The sequence below is a fragment of the Vigna angularis genome, chromosome 9, assembly GCF_016808095.1.
Source record: "Vigna angularis cultivar LongXiaoDou No.4 chromosome 9, ASM1680809v1, whole genome shotgun sequence".
NCBI lineage: Eukaryota > Viridiplantae > Streptophyta > Magnoliopsida > Fabales > Fabaceae > Vigna > Vigna angularis.
In genome coordinates, this window is record NC_068978.1 from 12,782,301 (window position 1) to 12,798,352 (window position 16,052).

General features: G+C 37.7%; 1 protein-coding gene across 1 annotated transcript; it reads right to left on the reverse strand.

The window, feature by feature from the left end:
• Window positions 1-14,261: 14,261 nt before the first annotated feature.
• LOC128193879 (uncharacterized) lies at window positions 14,262-15,608 on the reverse strand. The gene has a single exon (XM_052868065.1). The coding sequence runs from the start codon at window positions 15,606-15,608 to the stop codon at window positions 14,262-14,264; it is 1,347 nt and encodes a 448-aa protein (XP_052724025.1).
• Window positions 15,609-16,052: the final 444 nt, after the last annotated feature.

Below are 16,052 nucleotides of genomic sequence, written 5' to 3' on the forward strand. Positions count from 1 at the left end.
TTAAAAAGTTTGATGTGCCCCTCTATATTCATATAATTCCACTCTCAATTTCGCTAAGTTAATATAATCGATTCAAAGTAATAAAGATTCGATTCAAAGCGTTATAAATTAAGAAATGCAAATAATATTCATAGTATTTTCCTAATAATGTTATTCATACCATTTTTTTATATCATAATCATTTATACTAATAACTAATTATAATTATTAAATTATTCAAAATAATTTATCTAAAAGTTGTTCTGAGAGTTCGTTTGATCTTTGATCGTCGTTGACTTTTTAAATTCGAGTTTTTTATAAATGCTTATGTGGTAGTCGTGATCACTCCGTTTCAAATGTACAGACCAATAAAATAGTGACATAGTATATTGTCAAAAAAGTTGTTAACATATAGTTGGTTCCTAAAAAAATTTTTGTTTTTCCTAGAATTATGACAAATCTCTTTCATGACCTTGCTCGTCCGTCTCGACTTTTTTAAATTTTACTTTTGGTTCATAAGACAAAGATGAAAAACGCCACAGTATAGGTATAAATGTTTAAGGCACCTAATTAAGCAACCCTAAAAGAAATATTTGCCACAAAGATGTTAATCTTTGATAAGAATCAGAGAACCAAGAACCAAAAGAATCCTCTATCAACATTGCAAATGCAAATTTATGACTTCCAAAATGTCTACATATGTATTTGGTGACCCTTTATATAGGTATAAATGTTTAAGGATCCTTCGAAACCCTAAAAGAAAGATTCGCCACAAAGATGTTAATCTTTGATAAGAAAAATACAATTTATTTTCGTTAACATATCGTTGGTCCCTAAGAAAATTTTTGTTGTTCCTAGAATTCTGACAAATCTCTTTGATGACCTTATCCGTCCGTTTCAACTTTTTTAAATTTTACTTATGGTTCATAAGACAAAGATGGAAACGCCATAGTATAGGTATAAATGTTTAAGACACCTAAGAAACCCTAAATTAAATATTTGCCACAAAGATGTTAATCTTTGATAAGAATCAGAGAACCAAGAACCAAAAGAATCCTCTCTCAACATTGCCAAGTCCCTAAGAAACCCTAAATGTTTAAGGCACCTTTGGTCTTATTCTTCAAACATTCATTTTGGGTCAACCAGTCTCCACCGTCAAACTTAATCTGCCTTAATTTTCGACCCAACTCATTATGCTTAATTTTTGGTCTAGATCTGTCTGACTATTCCCCACACACGCGGTCTCTTGTCGATATTTAACCTGGTATGATGCATCTCTGTTGTTAACTTGTCTAAATATTTTTGAATAATTATACTTTGAGAACATTTTTTTAACCACATTTTTTTCTAACTGACCGATCTTCATTTTTTTCCAAAATATTCTATCTTAACACCTTTACTTTATCACTCAACTTATTTTTTTCTCAAACTTATGGTATTATAATTTAAAAATGAATCAAAGTCTTTTAGTATAATCATACTTATATTTAACCTAAAACATTCATTTCAAATTACTTTAAATAATATAATAATATTTATTACGATTTTAATTATTCTGATCTATAACTAAATTCAATTCTCATAAAATATTATTATTATTATTTTCCATATCAAATTAAATTAATATTTTAATCAAAAAAAAATTTATTCTCTTTAAATTTCACCGACGAAAGCACAAAAAAAAGAAGAAAACCTCGAATATCGGTAACGTTGCATTTCTAAGGGGAGGTTATCTTAAAATGTAAATATTATACTGAAATATAATGGTAATGGGAGGTTATGAGCGGTTTTATAAAGGAAAAAAAGAAAAATAGGATGGCTGGAGAATGAAAAAGAAAACGTCGAATACAATAAACTTCGACGTCTTTTTCTAATGTCTTCTGGGCTCCAATTATTACATCGTTGACCTCTATAATTGGACGTCTACTTTGTATTTTTTAAGCAGAGAAGTTATGAAGTTAAGAAGCCGAGATTGTGAAAGACGTTCCTAGAATTCTATTCAGAAATGGCTTCTCTATCGTCATCATCAAGAGGAAAAGAGATGGTTGCCGGGTTTACAAGAAACGCAAGCCCATCTGGATGGATAAGTGATCGAGACACGCGAGCAAAGTTTTTATACTGGTCACATATCAAAAATGTAGTTCCTCACAAGTATCTGGACCTGCAATTGTTCAAGAACGAAGGGTTCCTTTTTCAAGAATGTATTGCATATCAAGGGCTTACTGATTTTGTGTAGTTGAAAGGACATTGCTATCCAGATTTGGTAAAGGTTTTCTACACAAACCTGAGGGTTGTAAATGGGGTCATTCACTCAAGGGTCAAAGGTGTTAACATTACTATTGACGATAATGTTTGGTCAGATATTGTTGGACTGAAAGCTGATGGTTTGGATTCTCATATTCGTGATTGTGAGTCAAACAGATTTTTAACAAAGAGAGCTATATATATAAACTGCTTAAGATATCCAGGAAGGTACAGGGTTGATAAGCAGTACCTACATGATGGCTTAAACTAGGAGGAGAAAATGATTGTTTGTCCTGACTTGGCTACTGCTGCCTGGAAGATTCAACGAGGAAAGAATATCAACAGAAGATGTATTTCTGTTGAATGCTATCAAGACTAGAATCCCAACCAACTGGGTTGCGGTACTAAAACACCACATGATCGCTGCAGGAGATAATTATGCACGCAAATTGCCATATGGAGTACTTATCAGCAAGGTGCTGGAACTCCAAGGAGAAGATGTATCTGAAGAAGAAAGAATTATGTGCAAAAGGTCAGAAGACATTGGTATACCAAGTCTGTCATCTATTGGGCTGAAAAAGACTATGAATGGATGGTTCTTCATTGATGAGCAAACTATTGGAAGTCCACTTACTCTTGATCAAGATCATAGTGAAGATTCTGATGATGAAGATTCAATGGAATCATCTTCATAATTATTTTAGACTCTACTTTTCTATGTTTTTTGTTTTTTATTTTGTAATCATGGTAGTTGGTAACCCTCGGCAAGTGTAACTGAATCGTATCAAGTAATAAAACTGGTAAGACCAAGTATCGTTCTCCCAAAGGACTCACGACCTAGACAATTATGTGATTTGTTGATTATCTAAGACTTGTGACCAAATTCTTGTAGGTTTAAATGCAAAATACTGAAAAGTAAATATGAATGGATGTATTGATCAATGGGCAAGAAGAAACAGAACACGTGGTTTGAAATATATGAATGAATATGTTGTTGGGGTTTATCAATTTCATCCTATCCACTCTCATGTAATCAAGAATTCATCTTTCTTCATTAATTGTTAATGCCACTTTCTAAATTACCTTAAACCCGATGTCTCGGCGAAGAAAGACTAATCATAATCTCTAGTTTGCAATGTCTTGTCTCCCTAGCAATTACTCATGCATTACACAACATAGAAGCTGAAAGGCAACCAACCATCATACTCCAATGTCTAAGTTTATACTACTATTGCGAGAGATTACGCAGATCTAGATTTCCCCGTATGTGTCCATATCGACAAAGTCAATAATCATGACATCGAATTACTTAAACAATGCATGCTTTGAGCAAAGAGGAAAGACCCTAACAATTAATGAAAGAAAGCATGTATCTTTAAAAGATCTTGAAGAGCAAATTCAATACAAGAGAGTTTCAAAGGCTTACATTGATTCCCCAATACCAATAAAGGTTTATTTCACCATATTCATGGTGAAACTAGATGAAATACAATGAAAGAGTGAAAGATAAAACCCTAAAAAGGTGAGAAAGGAGCTGTAGCATCCAAAATCCTCCTCTAAAGGGTGAAAGAGTGTGTTTCTGCTTCGTTCCAACCAAAGATCTCTGACCTAGGTCAACTAAAACCTTATATAGTATTCTAAAAATTACAGAAAAGTAAGCCCAAGCGCATAAGAATTCCTCTCAGTAGTAAATACCGCTCAGCGGTAAGCGCGTGATTGCTATTCCGCCCCTCAGCTGCAGTTTTGCCCCTTAGCAGTGACTACGGGTCTTCAAAGTGTCGCTCAGCGGTAAATGGCGCTGAGCGGTACTTGCGGCTTCTTCCTTTTATGCACTTTTTCTTCCTTTTCAGAATTCAACTCCTAGCTCCTTCACTTCTTTCACTCTATTCATCTCAAAAACCTGCAAAAACAAGGAAATCAAGCATAAAACCTGTCCAACTCTCTTATTTCCAAAACTTCAATAAAAACATGATTCCAAGCTATTTCTAAGTCATAAAGGTTGTCTTTAAGGTCAAATTTAAGTATAAAAATAACAGTTTTCCAATTGTTATCACAACCCCAAACTTAGAACTTTGCTTGTCCTCAAGCAAACAAGATGTAACTCAATCTTCCACCAATCCATATAATGGTTCACCACATTTAAAACTTCTTTTCTCAAGACAAGTAAATACTCAAATCAGCTCATCACAAAGAATTTAGTTAAGATGCACACATGCTTTAGTGTTCACATAATCCCATAATATCCAACAAATGCTATTCTCATGAATGATCAATCAACTAAGCATAGATGAAATTATGTGCTCGTGGAATTTGTCCTCACCAGAAAAAATGTTTCACTCAAACACACAAGTGTATAAGAGGTCACTCATTCATTCTACTATCACAATGTCACATGAATTAACTTTGCCTTTCATTTAACCACAGTCAAACACATTCACAAGTAAATGTCATCACAAGGACTTTTCTATGGCTTATAATGTGGCTGGGCTAAAAAGAAAATTGTTTTTCTAGATTACAAAATCCTTGAGTCAAGTGAATCATCTAAACAAAACCATTATTCCTTCTTCCCAACTTTCTTTTGCATTGAGCCTTTCTCTTTTTCTTTCTTCTTTTTCCTTTTTCTTTTGATTTTCACATGCTTAGCTTTTGGCTCAATGCTTGTTATTTCCCCTTTCTAGACTTCCCAACAACCCCAAACTTGAACATTTATCAATACCACAAAATATTCTCAACTCAACTCAAGGTAAAGCTTTTCAAAAAGGGTTTTCAAATCATGTTCAAAGCTAAAGGTTCAAAGGATAGAACACATAGTGTTCTCTTTTAGTGGGCTAAAATCATGCATCTTGGCTAAAAAGGGTTACCAAAAAATGGCCTTGATCATATGACACATACAAGCAATTGATTCAATCATAGAAAACCTGGGCAAAGTCATTCATGCTTTCAGTGTAATAGCATTCAATCAAAACTCTGGATCTCAAAACCTCACATACAGGCTCATTTAACCATTCCACATACACATCCTGCTTAGTATCATAATCACAATCACAACATAATGCATTTGTTAACAAAGCTTGTGACCACCTGTATCTCAGCATATAATGTGCACATTCTCAACATCAATCAATATCAAAGCATCATCAAGCATTACTTATCACACAAAAGTCACAAGCAAACCATCATAACAGACAAAGTTTCAAATTGAGTACATCAAACCCTATTCTAAAAACCAAAGCAAATAAGTTCAACAATACAAAACAAAAGATAGAAAAGATCCTGCTCTAGTGCTGATAGCATCCATCAGTAAATGTTATCTCAGCTCCTCATCAGCCTGTGCTGTCATCTGTGTCTTCCTCCTCTTCATCATCCTCAACATCTTCAAATGCATCCTCATCATCATCATCATCTTCATCATCATCCATAGCTGAAGCTTCAGCTGCTCTAGCTCTACTACCCTGGGCTTGCTCCTCTGGCCATGCCACCACGTTATGAAACTCATCCATGGTCCACCTGTGTGCTGGGGGTGTATCATACATCCTAATGATCATCTCAGCTGTGGCCACCTGTCTTCTGTGAATGGATTGCATCTGGGCATCTATAAAAGACATGTACATGTCCCTCATCTGAAATGGCTCTGCCTCATGAGTCTCTGCAGATGCCTGACTCTGTGCTGGTCCTCTCCCTCTATGATGACGGCGTGGTGGAACTGGCCGAGCTGCCTCCTCACCTCCGCAGTACTGTTTGTAGTAGGCCTCATCAATAGCTTTCCTCGGCCTCTCAAACGGTGGGGTAGAAGTATTCACCCCAGCTACCTCACACAGGTGCGTAATCAAGGAGGATGTCCCAAAGGTGCCTTGCTGTTCGTAGTATTCACCCCAGCTACCTCATTGGCTATTACCTGGCCAATGTTAATGCTCATATCTTTGAGCACACAGTATAAAAGGAGTGCCCTGCTGATAGTGATGTCTGAAACCTGGGAGCATGGCTGAATACTGGCATGAGAGAATGTCATCCAATACTTTGCTAGAGGAGTTAAATCAGTCCTCCTAATGTTAACCACTGCACCATTTCTGTTCCTCTGCAAGTGTCCTCTAGGTACACATAGAACACTCTCCACATCATCAAAATCAGTTCCTTCCTCCATGTAGAGAGCGAACTGACACTGCTCACCAACCCATTCAGTATCTAAAAATCTGTTGATAGAGTCAGGATCATACCGAATGGCGTGACCTCTAACATAGCTCAAGTAATCTTCATCAGGATAATTACCCAACCTCCTTGCGTTGGTGTAAAATTCTTTTACCACTACTATATTAGCTGGTGCAGGGTATGTGGCTAATCTCCTCCAATTCCTGCTCACCAATTGCTCTCCAAACTGTGGAGCAAAATTAGGAATCATTCCAGCTTTCCTTTCCATTAGGAGCCTCCTATCTTGGACAATCTTGAAGTGCTTCACATGCTTGCGAGAAAGGAACTTGCTAGAATGGGTGTGTTTTGGTTCCCTATCCTTCCTCTTGGAAGCAGTAGTCTTGAATCTCTTGCGTGAAGAGGAGGCCATCCATACATCAAACACAATTCATAAAACCAAAAGACATGTTGTTAATTATTAGTAAACCACAAACAACACCCCAAAACCATGCCAAACCACCGTTGAGGGCAAACAGAGCCCCTCAGTGCAACCTGCACATCCAACCAGCAAGCAAAGGAAGCAAAAAACAACTCGGTCAAAATTGCGCTTAAGGGAAATTTCTGCTGAGCGGCGATTCTGCAGAATTTTCAAAATCTCTTTTTGAAAGTCCTATTCTCCACCCACATGCAATCTTCTTAGTTCCAGACCCAAATCAAGCATTTTAATCGGTTCAAACAACAATTAACTCATCAAATCATGCATAAAATTCAAAATCCCTAAAGAATCATGCTTAAACTACTAAGTTCATATCAATCCATGCTTTCAAGAACCCTAGAATTAAAATTGCTTGAACTTACTTCGATGGAGATGCTAGATGAATGAAAATTCTTTAGGAATTTGAAGAAGTCAGCCCCCAATTAAAGTGCTCTCACTAAACCCCAAACTTGGATGGAACCCTAGTGAGAAAGTGAGTGAAAGAGAGATTTTATAAAGTGGGAAGAGGGAAAAGTGGAGAGATCTCTTAAAAAAATGCTTGAGAGTGTGTGTGAAGAGGTAGATATGAAAATAGAAGCAAAACCGCACCCTAGGATATAAAAATACCCTAATGGGCCCTACTCCCGCTGAGCCCAAATGCACCAAACAGTTAACCCAAAGTCTGCAGTATTACCGCTCAGCGGAAATTATCGCTGAGCGGTGTCGCAACCGGAAAATCGCGACGGGACGACGATCCAAAAAAGATAAATAAATTTTGGTTAAAGAGATTGGAGTCGCCACCATAGTTTATTCTGGAAAACTACGGAAAAACCATAAAATGATAAGGCATGGTCTACAGGAACCAGATTCTCGGTTCGGGAGTCGGTTACGTGTAGGGAAGGTATTGACACTCTACAACGCCTGCCCTAAGGCAGTACCTTTAACTAAATACGCGAATATGGATGTGGTTTTCAAAATGTTTAACTTTCCCTTAAAATAAAACTCTAAAGAAACAAACAATATTTTTTAGTTTTTTGAGCCCGACAAGGATTGACCTTGCTCCTACGTATTCCCATTCAGAATGAGAAATCAGGGTTCCGTAGTTCATTATGAAATTGTTTGAAAATTATTTTGGAAATTGTTTGAAAGATTTGTTTAGTTGATTATGGATAAATTTGGATTTTTGGGGAAATGAACCTGACAAGGACTGGCCTTGCTCCTACGTATCTCCACTTTTGATGGAGAATCAAGGATCACGTAGTTCTGGCTAGCAATATTGATTGTTGTTTGAAAATGTGTATGTTTTTAGTTTTTGAAGATTTTTGTATTTTTTGGTATTTTTTGATGTAATATTTAGATTTTTTGCGTAATGAGCACTAGGTTGATGCGTACGATCGCACGAGCACTCACACGACTTTTTCCTTGTTTTTTATTGTTTTGCGTAATGAGCACTAGGCTGATGCGTACGATCGCACGAGCACTCACACGGCTTTTTCCTTGTTTTTTATTATTTTGCGTAATGAGCACTAGGCTGATGCATACGATCGCACGAGCACTCACACGACTTTTTTGTTTATTTTATATTTTGGGTAATGAGTACTAGGCTAATGCGTACGATCGCACGAGTACTCATACCGATATTTATATTATTACATTTTTTTTAAAGTTTTATATTTTTTATTAAGAAGGATAGATGAGTTGAATATATATATGACATAAAAATGTGAAAAGCATAAAGAAAAATTGTGATAGAAAACAAGATAAATTTGTAAACTAAAACAAATGATCAAAATGCATATATAAACAGAATGAAGAGAAAATGTGTACCTTGTTAAAGATTTGTGTGATGAAATAAAACCTTACTTGTAATAAGTCATGAGAAAGATAGATAGAAGATGAAGAAGATAGCTTTATAGTAGAAATGGGGTATGTGATTTATTATGTATATAGAGATTAGGAAATAGTAAAATGTGAGAGAAAAATGAAGTAGAGTTTTGGGATAGAATGAAGAGCTTTTTAGAGAGAAGAGATGGATATTATGTCCTTTTTTTTTGTGAAGAGAATGTAGGTATTTATAGAGTTAAGGATGAAGAAAGTTGATGAATAAAAATAATATAATAAGTTGGTGGAAAATTTAGATGAATTAAAAAAAGGTGAATAGAAAAAGTTAATGTGGAAAATAAGTGAAAGAAATAATATAAAAAGTTGGTGGAGAAATTAGGTAAAATAAAATATAGTGAATAGTAAAAGTTAATGTGGAAAATAAGTGAAAGAAATAATATAAAAAATTGGTGGAGAAATTAGGTGTGGAAATTAAGTGGAAGAAATAATATAAAAAGTTGGTGGAGAAATTAGGTGAAATAAAATATAGTAAATAGTAAAAGTTAATGTGGAAAATAAGTGAAAGAAATAATATAAAAAGTTGGTGGAGAAATTAGGTATGGAAATTAAGTGGACGAAATAATATAAAAAGTTGGTGGAGAAAGTAGGTAAAATAAAATATAGTGAATAGTAAAAGTTAATGTGGAAAATAAGTGAAAGAAATAATATAAAAAGTTGGTGGAGAAATTAGGTGGAGAAAAATGGATAATAAAAAATGTTGATGGAGAAGATATAATTAAAAAATGTAAGTGGAATAATTAGAAAAGTTGATATATAAAATTAATATGGAAATGATGTGGAAAAAGTAAATGAAAAAGGTAGATGATGTGGAGGGTGAGGTGGATGGTGATGTGGAGAATGGGGTGTGATAAGAAAAGATGGGTGGTGAGGAAGTAAAAAAAGTGAGATTATTTTGGGCCATTGGATTAAGTGTTTAAAAGAAAATTTGGGGGTGCAAAAAGTAAAATAAATAGTATTTTTCATTTTGTTTTTTTTTTTATGTTTTTTTTTATTTATTTTTGTGATGAATTATATTTACCCGGACGAAATTGGGTATTGACAGCTGCCCCTCTTTACTTAGATTTTACTAGATAATATGACAAACAACGTTTTTATATTATTAGAGTAAAAGATAAGTAAAGATAGAAATACTAATTTCGTCTGGGTTTCAAAGAGAAAAGAGGAGAATAACAATCGATTCAAGTACATAAGATGAAGAGAATCACGATGCAATAAAAAGGGTTCGACCATTGCCTAGCAGAGGATCGATATCCCAAAGAGAAACTAAAGGTGCCATACAAAAATTGAACTTAAGGGCCACGCAAAAATTGAACTTAAGAGCCAGTGTGAAAACTAGGCTTGGGGGCCAGTGTGAAAACTGGGCTTGGGGGCCAGTATGAAAACTGGGCTTTGGGGGCCAGTGTGAAAACTGGGCTTGGGGGCCAGTGTGGAAAATGTGCTTGGGGGCCAGTGTGGAAAATGTGCTTGGGGGCCAGTGCGGAAACTGGGTTTGGGGGCTAGTGTGAAAACTGGGCTTTTGGGGCCAGTGTGGAAACTGGGCTTGGGGGCCAGTGTGAAAACTGGGCTTTTGGGGCCAGTGTGGAAACTGAGCTTGGGGCCAGTGTGGAAACTAGGCTTGGGGCCAGTGTGAAAACTGGGCTTTTGGGTCCAGTCTGGAAACTGGGCTTGGGGGCCAGTGTGGAAACTGGGCTTGGGGGCTAGTGTGAAAACTGGGCTTTTGGGGCCAGTGTGAAAACTGGGCTTGGGGGCCAGTGTGAAAACTGGGCTTTTGGGGCCAGTGTGGAAACTGGGCTTGGGGCCAGTGTGGAAACTGGGCTTTGGGGGCCAGTGTGAAAACTGGGCTTGGGGGCCAGTGTGGAAACTGGGCTTTGGGGGCCAGTGTCTAAACTGGGCTTGGGGGCCAGTGTGGAAACTGGGCTTGGGGGCTAGTGTGGAAACTCGGCTTGGGGGCTAGTGTGAAAACTGGGCTTTTGGGGCCAGTGTGGAAACTGGGCTTGGGGGCCAGTGTGAAAACTGGGCTTTTGGGGCCAGTGTGAAAACTGGGCTTTTGGGGCCAGTGTGGAAACTGGGCTTTGGGGGCCAGTGTGAAAACTGGGCTTTTGGGGGCCAGTGTCTAAACTGGGCTTGGGGGCCAGTGTGGAAACTGGGCTTGGGGGCTAGTGTGGAAACTCGGCTTGGGGGCTAGTGTGAAAACTGGGCTTTTGGGGCCAGTGTGAAAACTGGGCTTTTGGGGCCAGTGTGAAAACTGGGCTTGGGGGCCAGTGTGAAAATTGGGCTTTTGGGGCCAGTGTGGAAACTAGGCTTGGGGGCCAGTGTGAAAACTGGGCTTGGGGCCAGTGTGGAAACTGGGCTTTGGGGGCCAGTGTGAAAACTGGGCTTGGGGGCCAGTGTGGAAACTGGGCTTTGGGGGCCAGTGTCTAAACTGGGCTTGAGGGCCAGTGTGGAAACTGGGCTTGGGGGCTAGTGTGGAAACTGGGCTTGGGGGCCAGTGTGAAAACTGGGCTTGGGGGCCAGTGTGAAAACTGGGCTTTTGGGGCCAGTGTGAAAACTGGGCTTGGGGGCCAGTGTGGAAACTGGGCTTGGGGGCCAGTGTGGAAACTGAGCTTTTGGGGCCAGTGTGGAAACTGGGCTTGGGGGCCAGTGTGGAAACTAGGCTTTGGGGCCAGTGTGAAAACTGGGCTTGGGGCCAGTGTGAAAACTGGGCTTGGGGCCAGTGTGGAAACTGGGCTTGGGGGCCAATATGATAATTGGGCTTTGTGGGCCAGTATGGAAACTAGGCTTTCAAATTTTGAAATTCTTGAAACTTGTAATTTGAGAAATGTTGGCCAGTGTGGAAACTGGGCTTAGGGGCCAGTATGGAAACTGGGCTTGGGGCCAATGTGATAATTGGGCTTTGTGGGCCAGTATGGAAACTGGGCTTTCAAATTTTGAAATTCTTGAAACTTGTAATTTTGAGAAATGTTGGCCAGTGTGGAAACTGGGCTTAGGGGCCAGTATGGAAATTGGGCTTGGGGCCAATGTGATAATTGGGCTTTGTGGGCCAGTATGGAAACTGGGCTTTCAAATTTTGAAATTCTTGAAACTTGTAATTTGAGAAATGTTGGCCAGTGTGGAAACTGGGCTTAGGGGCCAGTATGGAAACTGGGCTTTCAGATTTTGAAATTCTTGAAATTTGTAATTTGTGAAATGTCTTGTAATTTTGATAGAAATTTGATTTTTGAAAAAGCGTAGGGGTGTTGAAACCTTTCATTTTTTGGGCCAGTGTAGAAACTGGGCTTTCGAATTTTGAAATTCCTGAAACTTCAAATGTTATTTAATTTTGACACAAAGTTGAAAGTTTATCGACATGAAACAATATGGCTTGAGAGAGAAAATCTGAATGTTATTCTTTTTGTGTTTTCTTTGGTTTTTTTTTTTTTTTTTTTTTTGAAGGAAATCGATAACCATTCATGTGAATGAAGAGGGTTTCGATGAGAAATACTTTCTTTTTGATAAATATACGAAAACGTTTGCTTTGTTTTGTTTTTTTTTGTTATTTTTTCGAGTCCATGGTCTTACTTGCAATCATCAGACTGGCCATTATTTCCAATGCTTAGAAAAGTGAGGAATGTCATACATCCGAGATCTAACTTTGAGATTATTACATTTTGACTTTTTCTCCCGAGACATTAATGTACATATGCTTGAATTCACTCGGAAGTGAAGAAATGAGAATTGTTTAGAATGGTTTGGAAGATAATGGGATAGCCATGCGGGCTTGTCACCTCATACGCTCCTTACAGGAGATGAGTGCCAAAGCGAAACACGAGGTACCTAAAAAGTTTCCCCGATTTGGTGTAATGAGTATGATGGTGAATCCATGATAATTCTGGTGAAAAATTCAAGTAAGATCTGCAAAGCTGCCCCATTCTTGAGATTATGGTTTGACGAATTTCAAGGAAAAGACGCGCGGTGAGGTTTACCAAGCTGCCCTAGTTTTGTTGTTTGTTTTTTTTTTCTTTTTTTGGAATGGGGTTCCGTTTGGAAGAAGTAGTGGGTAGGAAAGGGTCAGCTAAAAGGATGGCTGAAATTGCTTCGATTTTCTTTTGTATGCTTTTGGCTGGTTGGTAGAGAGGTCCCCTATTCTTGAGACATTATTCATTTTCAAATCTTTTTTTTTTTGGACACATTGAAAGTTATTTTGTCTTATCGCAAAATTAAGCTTTATGAAAATATGAGCAATCATCATTCGATCTGCGTGGACTTTGTTAGGCTTGTAAGATGGCTAGGGGCTAAAAGGTATTGAAAGAAAAGGGTATAAAGGCCCAAATGAAATGTTTGTCGGATACACATTTTTTTTTTAAAAAAACAAGGGTTATCATCTACGCATTGCATCAACTATTTGATCTTTAGAGCACTTTGCTTTTGTCTTGAACTTCGTTTTTCCTTCATCTCTGGTTAATTCTTTTTTATTGTTGTTTCTTTTTTGTTTACCCTTTTTGAAGGATTCGCTTCATTTGATCGTTGAGTACTCTTCATCTGCATTCCAAGTTGACTCATACTGATGATAACCCTTGCTTGGGAATAATTTTGAAAAAGAATTTATTTTTGGCTCAAACGGGGTAACAATGGTTATAGTTTTTTGCTTTTTGGATAAAGAAAGAAGGCCACACATCATTTTGAACTCTGATTGCTTTATTTTCAAAAGATTAATTCTACGATTAGATGACCTCAACATGAGTCGTTTTTTCTTCCTTTCTTTTCTAGACCGCCCTTTCCGGTTTTTCAATATAGGGGACTTATTCTCTTTTTTTTTTGAAAATTCTTTTGTTCTTTTGTTTGCCTCAATGGATTCAGGGATCACTCAACTAGCGCAAACGAGGATAATGTTGGTCAGGCCAATCTGCCCCAGTGTAAAGGTTTTTGTTACTGAGGGCAGTGACAATGTTTACTAGGGAAGATCCTTTATTTTGGAAAGTGAAGGGTGAGATTTTTCAAACACCATGTGCACAAACATCTCAAGAGAAAACATCAAATTGTTATTTTTGATTCAACATTTGACCTCGGAAAAATCTGACACTACAACTTTTGTTTTCTTTTTGTTATCAATTCTTTTATTTTCTTTTTTTCTATTTATATATTTTTTGCTATTTTCGAAAAAACAAGAGTTTGATAATTTGCAAGAAAGACAAGCGACTCAATATTGCTTTCATTTATTTGTTTTTTTTTTTTAATTTTGTTATTCGCGGCTTTCGTTTTTCTCCACGACACCCTATTAGGACATGATTTCCAGTAAACCTTGGAGATACCAAATAATGAAAGTTCACATTAAAAGTCACGGATAAAAGCGTAATATCCATGAGCATAACCCTCGTAGCAAGACAAAACAACATCAGTTTCGCCTTTTACAACAACCTATGTTTTCCCATATAGTTCTTCATTTGTCCATGGCATTTGTAGGGGCGAACTCGCGCCTTGCCAGAGTGCTGGATTGACTTTCTTCAAACTTTAAACATCCTGAATCGATCAAAGATTGCACTTTATGCTTTAAAGCCTTTCATGCCTCTGTTGAGTGTCCACACGCTCCTTCATGATAATCACATTTGGCGTTTGTGTCATAGCTCTTTGGGTACGGAGGTCGTATAGGTCTAGTTGGACAAACCTTTATGAGGTTTCTGTGAAGAAGATCTGGCAGTAACTCTATATAGGTCATGGGGATAGGAGTGAAGCTGGCGACCTTCTCATCACGATTGTAATTTCTTCGCTCAATGGGTCGATTGGACCCATGAGAATGTGACATTTGAGGATAGGCAATAAAATGTGAGTTAGCTCTTCGTTTTTTATCTTTCTCATGTCTAGGACCATACTCATTTAAACTCGCTACTAGTTGTGGGCCTAGTGCAATTTTTCCATTTCTTATGCCACCCTCGACCCTCTCTCCAATTACTACTATGTCAGCAAAACCTGAGGAGACACTGCTTATCATGTGTTCATAAAATGGTGGTTGTAGAGTATTCAAAAATATGGTAGTCATCTCCTTGTCGCTCAGAGGCGGTTCTACTTGAGCAGCAATTTCTCTCCACCTTTGGGCATATTCTATAAATGATTCAGACTCTTTCTTCACCATGTTTTGCAGTTGTATTCTGTCAGGTGTTAGATCTTTATTATATTCATACTGCCTTAGGAATGCATCAACCAGATCTTTCCATGAATAGATGTGAGTAGTTTCTAAGCGCATGTACCAAGTCAGAGCTACGCCAATTAAACTTTCTTGGAAGATGTGAATCAAAAGTTTTTCATCGTGGGCATAAGCCGCCATTTTTCTGCAGTACATGGTTATATGGCTCCATGGGCAAGTATTTCCCCGATATTTCTCAAATTCTGGCAACCTGAACTTTGGAGGTATCACCACATCAGGAACTAAACATAGTTTTCTAGCATCTCCAAATTCAAAACTTCCTTCGCCTTCTATGGCTCTTAACCTCTTCTCAAAGACTTCTAATTTACTCTTATCGTCCTTAAAATCTGCTGGTGTAACGACATAAGATGAAGACTTCGTCTCAGGTTGTTTTTTCATTATCATGTTCTCAATACCTGGTTGGATTGTCTTCCCAGGAATTGTGAAAGTGGTTGCCCCAAGCTCGCCTTCTACTTCAACTGCATTACCTTCGGCCTTTTGAGTATCAAGATGCCCCCAGTCCACTCCTGATGGTGGAGTATAATTCGGGGGAAGACCATAGGAAGGGAAAGTTTGTACTTCTGGAACTCTTTGTTGTGGTTGTTGTGCGCACGAATCTTTGGGGCTTTGTAAGGCATTCATGGCCTCTAGGATTTGACTTATTTGTTCCTTCAGCTGTTGGATATCGACTTTCATCCCCTCTTGAACTTCTCCTTGGTTCTCCATGATTTTGCCACTAGTTCGTGTCCTTTAGGATGTTTTGGAGACTTTAGCCGTATTATTATTTTTAAACTGAATTTTATTAGATGAAATAAATTAAGAAAAAGAAAATAAAAACGAAAAAAAAGAGAAAAGACAAAGCAACGCAATTACTATAGTAAGAAATTATAAAGATGCGAAAACATTGCCAAATGTATAATCTGGAAATTAACATGAAACAAAGTCAATAGGACAGTCCATTCACAACATTTAAGTTCAACACATGTGAGGTGTGCAAAATCACGATCAACTATCATGAGCCTCAGCCATTACATTCTTCATTTCTCTTATCAGTTTCTTGCAGTAATTGAGGAAAGTTTCAACCTTCTCAGGTGGGTTAAAGATCGGCAATGCAAACTCAGCATCAGCTAATAGCTTAGGGACATCCTTAATGGCTTCATTAGCAAGGGA